The sequence below is a fragment of the Myotis davidii genome, unplaced genomic scaffold, assembly GCF_000327345.1.
Source record: "Myotis davidii unplaced genomic scaffold, ASM32734v1 scaffold6, whole genome shotgun sequence".
NCBI classification, from domain to species: Eukaryota; Metazoa; Chordata; class Mammalia; order Chiroptera; family Vespertilionidae; genus Myotis; species Myotis davidii.
Window position 1 is genome coordinate 16,603,148 of NW_006383011.1, and position 10,270 is coordinate 16,613,417.

Here is a 10,270-nt window from a genome sequence, read left to right on the forward strand (position 1 = left end):
AATTACTCTTCCTCTCTCGTCAATCCATGTCTATGGTCTTTAAGATAACTTGTTATGTAAAATTATTTATTTATCTAAGATGCACCTACACAGAATTTATCTGAAAAATAAAAAAGTTGATATTAAGAAAAAAATTGTAAATGGAAGATTATAAGAGAGGGTTTCGCGTGCCAGCAAAAGTTACTGGCGTGCTATGTTTGGCACGCATGCCAGGGGTTGCCCACCCCTGTCCTAGAATAAGCTTTCTTTTTACATCATTGAATGTCTACCTGTATTACATATCATGACCTGATTTATCTGTACCTTTTTATTTCTAAAATGACTGTGCTCTTGGAATTTAACGTTTTGTTTATTGATGTAATGACTTAAAAGCTGAGTAAAACTAATGGATAAAAATAAACAAGTACCAAAAATCTCTCTTAAAAGTGTTAAGAGTGGCTAGACAGCCTTTGCCCTTGCAGCATGTTCTTTGTGGAGTTATAAATCCTGTGAGTTTGGCCTACACATATGGGCTAATATTAGGCCGGTTTTAAAGGGATGGTGTTGCATCACCGCGGTTCTTCTGTGCTCTGTGGGGTATCACGTTGCTTTAATGTAATGAGCCAAGCCCTGGGCTCCTGAGCTTTTCTTCTCCATGCTGGAAATGATTACATAAAACTGAATGGCTATATCTGAACTCCTGTGAGTCTTGAGAATTTCTTATTCTTCAGGAAAAAAAAACTTACAAAGACTTTTATTCTTTGAGTGCATTTGTAACAAGTTTCTGTTGAAAATGTCAGTGATTTTAGGTTCTCTGGCATTCTGTTTGAAAACAGGCATGCTCTCTGCGGCAAGCTCTGTATTTTAACTTTGTGCAGATGTATGTGAAAAGAACATGATGTGCTCATTTGTTGCACTTATGCTACTTTCTTACTTTAAGTAAGATGGGTGAAATTACATATTAAATAAAAACAGCAGCGCAGACAGCGCTCCTTAGCAAACTAAAATGCCTTCCAGGGACAGTGGAGAAAATGAGACTCTGACTTTCCTAACTCACTGAACTGTGAAAGATTGTCTACTGAAATGCATTTATGTAACAACTTTTTTGTGGGATTTATCAGTATTAACAGTCTAATGTTTAAAACTAATCTGCCATTAAGTTGTGCCGGTGAAATGTTACCAAAAGTATTGTATTTTATAGCTAAACCAAATATTGCCATTTAATTTTTGACATAACTGCAGTTATAAACAGACACACATGGATGTGTATGGCATGAAACTCCATTTAGTGAAAATAGCTGTGTGTCCTTGGGAAAATTATTTAACCTCCCTGAACCTCAGTTGTCCTTTTCTGTATGACATGTCTGTCTTTTAGGATTATTGTCAGGATTAAATAAGAACATCTATCAAGCACTAACATAATGCTTCACGCATAATTATCAGTATATGTCCATTTACATTCTGTGTCCAAGCGTCATAAAGCACATTGTATTTTTATTTGGTACTTCTGAGCCAGAAAGGACTTTGTATTGAGTATTACATACTCAGTTCTAAATGAAACTTTGTATTGGATATTCCTGATCACACTTAGTTCTAGGGTGAAAATTCAGAATATGTAGAATAAATTTTTTTAGGATATTTAAAGAGCACATGTTTGAGTGACTGCTGAACATAAAACATCGTTTTCTGTCATTCACGGTCAGACGTATTTGCAATCCAATAAGGTAGAGGTCATTCTGAATGCTATTCCCAGTTCATTCTGTAGTTCCTCTCCCTTGTGTTTGCTATGTTCCTTTAGCTGCAGTCCTGTTATAACTTTAAAAAGTTTTCACAATTAAAAAGCATTTGACTTTGTTCCATAGTCATTTAAAAATAGGTCTGATCAATACAAAGCATTAGCTAGGAGCACAATTTGGTCGTTTTTTTTTATTGATTTCAGTTACCAGTGCCCTCGGGCTTAGTGTGTGAGAATGAAATATGCATTCAGGTTAAACAGACCAACCTTCTTTTTACATCTGCAACCACTATAAACGGAATTCTTTCAATGGAAGTGACTTTGGTAGACGTTAGTTACACACAACAACTTTAAGCCTCCCAAGCCAGTATTTCTGTTTGGGGAAGTTTCTGTCATTTAGTTACTTGTACTAGTAATAAGATGCTATTCAAGGTTATAGATTTACAGCTCGTGAATATACTTTTTTGGCACTTTAACAGTTGATTGTAGGCCAGAGTCTTGGGGATTTGAAAGATGTTCTGGTAAATACCAGGGAAGCCTGCTCAGCAGGGCATGTATTATTTAAAAAGTTGAGCAAGGAAGTTGGCTGTGGGCAGAGGTTGTCATGTATCATCTGCCCCATCAGTCAAAACTCCAGCAGCTGTTCCCTGTCACCAGGGCCCATATGTGCTACTGCCCATCCATCAGCACTAACAGACACTGGCTGCCTCTCTGGTGGGCTGGGGAAGCCATGGACACACAAATAGTGGGTAGCTCACTGGCCGCCAATTTGGATGGAAGCTCATTTCTGAAAAAGGAGACCAGGCACCGACTCCTTGGCCTTTCATTAGGTCATTAACCAAAATACATTGTCAAGAGAATTAATTAGATTTTAGAGAATCTGTTTTTGACCAAAACTATGGCTTTCAAAATGTAGGAGGGTTGCACATTTGAACCCAAAGAGACACATTAGTGAAATGAGAGATGAGAGAGTTTACTCCAGCAGTTATCAGATTACCAGTACCAGATTATCACCAAAGAGGCCTTTCTGGTTGAACACAACTATGCAAAAAAGACTGGAAATCACAAATATTCCTTTTGCAACAACCTGCAAAATGGCATAGGTCCCAATTCTGATCATAGACAAGCCTCCAACATTTTCCTTTTTCCCATCTTGTATTCCAGAGACATCCTAAGAGGAAAGGATTTGACGGCATTAGTATCACTGTCTGATTACTGTGTTGACATCTTTAAAGTGCCATTAATCATAGGAAATGAAACTTAATGATGTAGAGCAGCGATTTTCAACCGGTGTGCCACAAGAGGAACATTGGTGCGCCACAAGAATTTTTAAGACATGCAATACCTGACTATTTAGTTAGCAGCACTGACCTCTTTTCCCTTAGATTGTCAAATGAAAAAATAACAATAGCCAACATAATAGCTGGCTGGTGTGAATTAATCAAAGTTATACCTATTTTTTTTTTTTTTTGGTCAGATCAGCAAAAAATAGAATATATTTTTTGGTGTGTTGTAGACTTTTAATAATTTGTTTAGGTGTTCTTTGTGAGATGAAAAGGTTGAAAATCACTGATGTAAAAAAATACCCAGCCAAGGAATATCAAGAAAGTGAGCTACAGCTCAATATTCAGATGAAATTTAAGTGAAATGCAGCTTAACTCTTTATTATCTTTTTGTCTTAGCTTTTAAGCTAAGTAATTGATAGGTCGCTATTCAAGCAAGAGAATGGCAAACATAGCAAAGGGAAATTGAGAAAGGCAGATACTTTTACTTTGTAAATATTGCAGCTATCTAATAAAAGAGAAACATGCAAATTGACCATAACTTGGCTACATGCCAAGCCACGCCCACCAGCCAATCAGAGCGACTATATGCAAATTAACCCAACCAAGATGGCAGCCGGCAGCCATGGAGCTGGAGCAAGCAGGAGGCTTGGTTGCCGTGGCAATGGAGGAAGCCAAGCTTCCCGCCTGCCCTGGCCTGCTGTGGCCTCTGCTAAAGGCAACAAAGTTTCAATTATAGAAGATAAATAAATCCCAGATACCTGCTTCCAGCCAGCCTCCACTGGGAGCTTGGGTGGTTGGGGGCTGTTGCCAGCCTGCAAACAGCCATCAGCCCCTCACCCAGGCTGGCCACACCCTCAAGTGGTGAGGGTCCCTTCTGGGGGTCTTGACCAGCCTGCAAACAGCCCTCAAGCCCTCACCCAGGCTGGCCAGGCCCCCCAGCAGGACCCCCCTCCCTGAAGGAGGTGTGGCCAGTCTGAAAACGGCCCTCAGCCCCTCCCCCAGGCTGGCCAGGCCCCCCAGCAGGACCCCCCTCCCTGAAGGAGGTGTGGCCAGTCTGAAAACGGCCCTCAGCCCCTCCCCCAGGCTGGCCAGGCCCCCCAGCAGGACCCCCCTCCCTGAAGGAGGTGTGGCCAGTCTGAAAACGGCCCTCAGCCCCTCCCCCAGGCTGGCCAGGCCCCCCAGCAGGACCCCCCTCCCTGAAGGAGGTGTGGCCAGTCTGAAAACGGCCCTCAGCCCCTCCCCCAGGCTGGCCAGGCCCCCCAGCAGGACCCCCCTCCCTGAAGGAGGTGTGGCCAGTCTGAAAACGGCCCTCAGCCCCTCCCCCAGGCTGGCCAGGCCCCCCAGCAGGACCCCCCTCCCTGAAGGAGGTGTGGCCAGTCTGAAAACGGCCCTCAGCCCCTCCCCCAGGCTGGCCAGGCCCCCCAGCAGGACCCCCCTCCCTGAAGGAGGTGTGGCCAGTCTGAAAACGGCCCTCAGCCCCTCCCCCAGGCTGGCCAGGCCCCCCAGCAGGACCCCCCTCCCTGAAGGAGGTGTGGCCAGTCTGAAAACGGCCCTCACCCCCTCACAAGATGGCTGCCTACAACCAGGCTGGCAGGGGGGTTAGTGAGGGACAACCAAATGATTGAACAAGTAGGCTGCGTGGAGCGACCAGGCTGACAGGGGTGTTAATGAGGGACGACCAGACGACTGAACAGAAGGCTGCGTGGGGCGGCCAGGCCAGTGGGGAGGGCCGTCAGGGGTGACCAGGCCTGCAAGGTAGGGCACTTGGGGGCGACCAGGCCGGCACGCAGAGGCAGTGAGGGGCATTTGGGCTGGCGGGGGGGGGGGGGAGTGGACACTTGGGAGCAACCAGGCAGGCAGGCAGGTGAGTGATTAGGAGCCAGCAGTCCAGGATTGGGAGAGGGATGTCTGACTGCCGGTTTAGGCCTGATCCCGGGATTAAACCTAAACCGGCAGTCGGACATGTGCCAAGGGGTCCTGGATTGGAGAGGGTGCAGGCTGGGCTGAGGGAATCTCCCCGCCCCCCCCTCCCCCACTACAGTGCATGAATTTTGTGCACTGTGCCTCTAGTATAATTATAAAGCTTATAAAGATAATGTTCATCTTAAGGCTATATAATTGCAGTCTGTCTTTTCATTGCTTCCATTTTTCTCTGTTGATGCTGAATATACTTAGTGTACTGATTTGATTTTATTTATTTATTTTTAAATATATTTTATTGATTTTTTACAGAGAGGAAGGGAGAGGGATAGAGAATTAGAAACATCGATGAGAGAGAAGCATCGATCAGCTGCCTCCCACACACCTCCTACTGGGCATGTGCCTGTAACCAAGGTACATGCCCTTGACCAGAATAGAACCAGGGACCCTTCAGTCCATAGACCGACGCTCTATCCTCTGAGCCAGACCGGTTAGGGCTAGTGGACTGATTTTAATTAATTCATGTGAGGCTTGCCTGTTGATGGCATTTGAGAATTACTAAGCTGGTGGTATGCTTACACAGGTAACACAAGTACAAAGCAATGGTATGGCACCTGACTAGAGTAACGCATTTGTCAAAAGCTGGCAGTGCTTGTTGGGGATTTTGATGGATTTTTATATCATCAATTCATTGTTGATATAAAATAATTTAAATTCAAATAAGTTTTCTTAACTGAAATTTTAGGAATCGTGAGGTAAGTATAGGTATCCTTATTCAGCAAACACATATGACACTAACCTCTAAAGAACATCACACTGTAAAATGTTTCTGACCTGTAGATGCTTCGTTGGAAAATAGTACAAGAACCTAAATCCATCCCTTCACTTCCCTTTTCTTTCTTTCTTTTTTTTTTTCAAGACAGATCATGTATTATATCATGGACACATAGTAGGTTTTCAATAAAGACTCATAGATTATTATATGGATCTGAGATGACTGAATTTTAGGGTGGTCTGTATAAGGAAATTGGAAAATAGGTAATATTATTAATAACTGTTGGTCTCCCCCCCTCCCCCCCGCCCCTTTGCAGGTTTTTATCCTTCATTGGAGGAACACTGTGTGAAATTGGGAAGCCTGAAATGCAACAAAAAATAAAGTCATTCCTTGAAAAGGAAGGAATAGAGAAACTTGCAGAAAGATTACAAACAACAGTGCCCTCTTTACAGATCATCATAGATGGTCTCAGCCAGCCTGAAAGCTTTGACTTTCGAACAGGTAAGCAGTTGAACTTGAACAGTAGCACCTTTCATTTGCATAGCTCACGATAGGTCCTATGGCCCTTACAACAATCCTATGCCATAGGCAAAACAGATATTATTCTCCCATTCTACTCATGAGAAAACTAAGGATGGTGGCCTTCCTTCAAAGTCATTTCAGTTAGGTAGTATCCAGAGCCAAAGCTAGAAGCTAGGTCTCCAGATTCCTCATTCCCTGCTTACTATTCACATGCATCATACATGAGCTGCTGTGTGCATGGAGGCACACCGTTTTCATCTTCCTTTCCTAAATGGTTTTTATCTCATAGGAACCAGAAGTCCAAAGTAAGGCATTCAGTTCACAAACTAAAAAGTGAATCTTCCTAAATTACAGCCTTCCAAGTTCCTGGATTCTGTGTCAATGAACACACTGAACAAATAAGATACCATCTCTCTGTTGATTTTTCCTTCTAATTAAAAGTGCTCTCAGCTTTCAGCACAGGTAGATGGTGACGGAAGTATGACAGCCAGAGTTGTTGAGAGCAGTGACCCGGTGAGAAAGAATTAAGGTATCAATTTCCCAAGGAAATTTGAATAGGAAGCCCTGAGATTTGAATGAATCTGCACTTGTCTCATAACCAGTTTTATGGTGCCATGTTGAGGGCTTGGCTCTTTTCATTCTTTGTTAGGCTGCGTTGGGGTGATGGGACAGGCTTCTTTGAAAAAGTTTAAGGGAATTTAAAAACACCACCAGCAAGCTCATTATAATTTTACCTCAACTTTTCAGTAAGCTTGAAATTAATTTTTTTTAAGTTGGAGAAAAGTAAAATAAAACATAGAGAAAGATCTGTGCCCAAAATGTAGGAGCCGACGCCTCTGAGCAGTCCACCCAAAGTGTCGTTTAGCAGGAATACGAAGTAGAGCAGTGATTCTCCAACAGGCGGGACGGGAGGGTGGTGTGCCTCGGTTGGCAGATGTGCTCCAGCTGCAGGCCTCCTGGAAGGGTTTTGCGGTCCATCTTTGTTTTTCTGTCTCGGGGTTGATTCCTCTGTTATTGCGGTTACACGGTAGGCTCAGGGCAAAGATCAACTCTTAAATTACATAGTTCAGTTAAATAGCCAATAGCCAAGTAGAGATCCTCACCTGGTGATGCCCGTAGTTGAGCCGAAACCCGATGCATGTAGGCTTATCAGTTACTGCAGTTTTTATCATTGTGACAAGTGAAATTTCAAATAAATCTCATCTCTCTTCTCGATTTTCTCCAGAGGATTTCTCTTCTTGATGCAGCATTCTTTTCTGATACTCATCCTGTCTTCTGTTCTCAGTGGCACAGTTTTATGACATTAGCACTCTGGTTGCTAGTCGGTTTCCATAATTGGGTTCATCGTAAGCAGCCTTGTGACAGGACTGAATATATGCACCTTGCCAATCAAAGTGTTAAAGATTGCTGGTACATGGTGGATTTTCTGATTTCTTCAGGAGCATATTAGGTAGTTCCTGACTGCTTTTCCGTGCAAAATTAAACCAAGCAGCTGATCAGGAACCCCTGGGGAATCTGTACCAGCTGGACCTCTATGAGAAAAAAAGGGGGGAAAGACTTTTCAAGCATAAAAACAATGCCTATGGGGCCTCGGAAAACATCTTGCCTCTGACCCTGATCCATGACTTAGTTTCACTTTGCTTGGACACAGTCAATGCCCAGCATAATATATTACATTAGAGTAGGTTTCTGCTTTAGCATCAAGTGAAATTCTACAGAATCAGTTCCAGTGTTAGCATATTCCTATTTTTATGAGATTCGAGGTTTAAAGAAGGCTTTTGTTTCACAGGAAGAAGGTGAGTTTGTAAAAAATCTTGATTTCAGTGTGGTTGGGCTGGGGAAGGGGAACAGAGAGGTGACCAGTTGTTAATACAAATGTAAAGGATCGCTTCAACAAGTAATCAGGATAAAGCCAGCAGCTGTGGAGGAAAAGGAAATGGAATGGGTGGAGGGAAAATGAGGTCTCAGTGAAAGGAGATCCAAGCACAGAATGTGTTCTTTGTTACTAGAATCAACATTCAGTAATCCTAGGAAAGGGGGCCAAGAAGAGCATGGATAAATGGAATCCAGAGATAATCCAAGCGCCCCACTTAAACTGTTGGTTCTAACCTTCTCCCTTATAAAACCTTCGTTATTGTTTTGTTTTAATGAGAGCCATAATGATTCCTTGCATGCTTTATGCCCACCTTTCGGGGGATAGTATTATTAGTGAACAGAAGGATGTACACCACGATGAGCAAGAAAAGAGGGCTGGGAGGACCTAGAGAACAGAGACCTACACGTCTTCACCTTTGTGTCCCTAGCACCCAGCAGTGCCTGGCAAGGAGATAATAATAGGAGTTAATAAATGTTTGATGAATTAATCCATAAATTTTGATTGGATAAATATATTCAAAATGAATAGATACTAATTCCTGAGCTCCAGATTTCTTGGGGAGAAGTGAGACAAAATAACATTTGAATTTCATCTACATTTGACCAAATGTTGGTGTACTTTTTACCACCTTTAAAAAATGTGAGAATTCAGGCACTGGGTAAAATCTTCCAACCTTCAGTCTCCAAGGGTCTGACTTTCTCAGTGTGTGTGATTCAGCCTTGTGTATTCATTGGGCACAATTATTTTCTAATCACCTCATAAAGAGGAAATTAAGAGTCAGTCCTTAAGTGGAGTGCCAGTGTTCACATGTTAACGAGATAGAGTTTGAGGAGAGGAAAGTGTTTGAGTAAATTTTCTTGACTTATTTCTACTGTGTGAATGCTGTTCCTCCAACTAGGATGCATTTTCTCCGAAGGCAGGCCAGACTCCAGCTCCTTTTGTGTCACCCCTGATTGCTTAATTCTGGTCTGGGCACATAAGTGAGATGTAGTAAATGCTTACTCATTTGTGTTGTGTCTAGGAAGTGCAGAACCTTCTTATTAAACTAGATGTCTTTGTTCCCCTTTCCTTGCAGATTTCAGTCAACCGGATTTCAAGAGAAGCATAGTCTGCTTGCAAGATCTGCAGGTTGGGACAATTCTTACAGGCAAAGTTGAGAATGCCACTTTGTTTGGCATTTTTGTGGATATAGGAGTGGGGATAACAGGGTTGATTCCCATACGAAATGTAACAGAAGCAAAACTTTCTAAAACAAAGAGGAGAAGGAGTCTTGGACTGGGCCCTGGAGAAAGGGTGGAAGTCCAAGTACTCAACATTGACGTCCCCCGATCTCGGATCACTCTGGACCTCATCCGGGTGTTGTGAGTGTCCCACTGAAGGCCAACCACTTTATTTCCTCATTTCTACTGATTGGCAATAAAAAGTCAGAATGTTTCTGACTTCTAGATAGCAGAAGTCACTTAATATAAGAAGTATTTTCCAAACACTTTCCTAATTTTTCTTTCTGAATACATAGAAAACCAATAGTTTGATTTCTTTTCACCTTAAAGAAAACAATAGGTGTCCTTATGTGGCTTTATATAGTAATGATTTTCTGACCAAAATTTTATTTTTTGTAATTCACCTTTGACTCCTTTTGCATTTTGTATAAGAGATTATTTCACTTCCAGTTGCCAACTTGCCTTGCTGGACTTGTATGGAATTGTCTTTTTTATTTGAATTATGCAGTTTTAACTCTCACTTTATATAGGTTTTTAAAAATCAGACTTTCGGGATTTGATTTGTGGTTTTTTTTTTCTTGCCAAGCAAACTAAAAACATATCAATAAAAAAGATGCGTGTGTGTCTGTAACCACCAAGTGGATAGCTCAGAACATTTCTCAGAAGAACATATGGATTAGTGACTTCAATAAAGTTTTGCGTCAGTGACCTGGTTTTTGCAATGTTGTTTCAGTGAATGACCGGGAGTCATTTTAATTACAGAAGGTGTGGCACACACTTTTACAAATTTCATGTAAACCAACTGTGCTTTGGGGAAAGAGGGAAGCCTTTGGGGATTTGAAGAATGACTCTGTTTGACTTAGCATAGAAGGGTACATTCTCTCAAAAGCATTGAGATTAAGCTTCAGATTGGGAAAGAAATGGCCTTCCTGAAGATTGAATATAAACCATGTGTGA

General features: G+C 42.4%; 1 protein-coding gene across 3 annotated transcripts in view; it reads left to right on the forward strand.

Moving 5' to 3' along the window:
• The window catches only part of SRBD1 (S1 RNA binding domain 1), a 165,613-nt gene extending 155,592 nt beyond the window's left edge, over positions 1 to 10,021 (forward strand). For all 3 annotated transcript variants that reach the window (XM_006778638.2, XM_006778639.2, XM_015557949.1), the window contains 2 exons: positions 6,012 to 6,196; positions 9,169 to 10,021. In XM_006778638.2, coding sequence (XP_006778701.1) covers positions 6,012 to 6,196; positions 9,169 to 9,458 — 475 coding nt within the window. In that variant the 3' untranslated portion in view covers positions 9,459 to 10,021. The remainder of the gene's footprint in view (positions 1 to 6,011; positions 6,197 to 9,168) is intronic.
• The last annotated feature ends 249 nt before the right edge of the window (positions 10,022 to 10,270 follow it).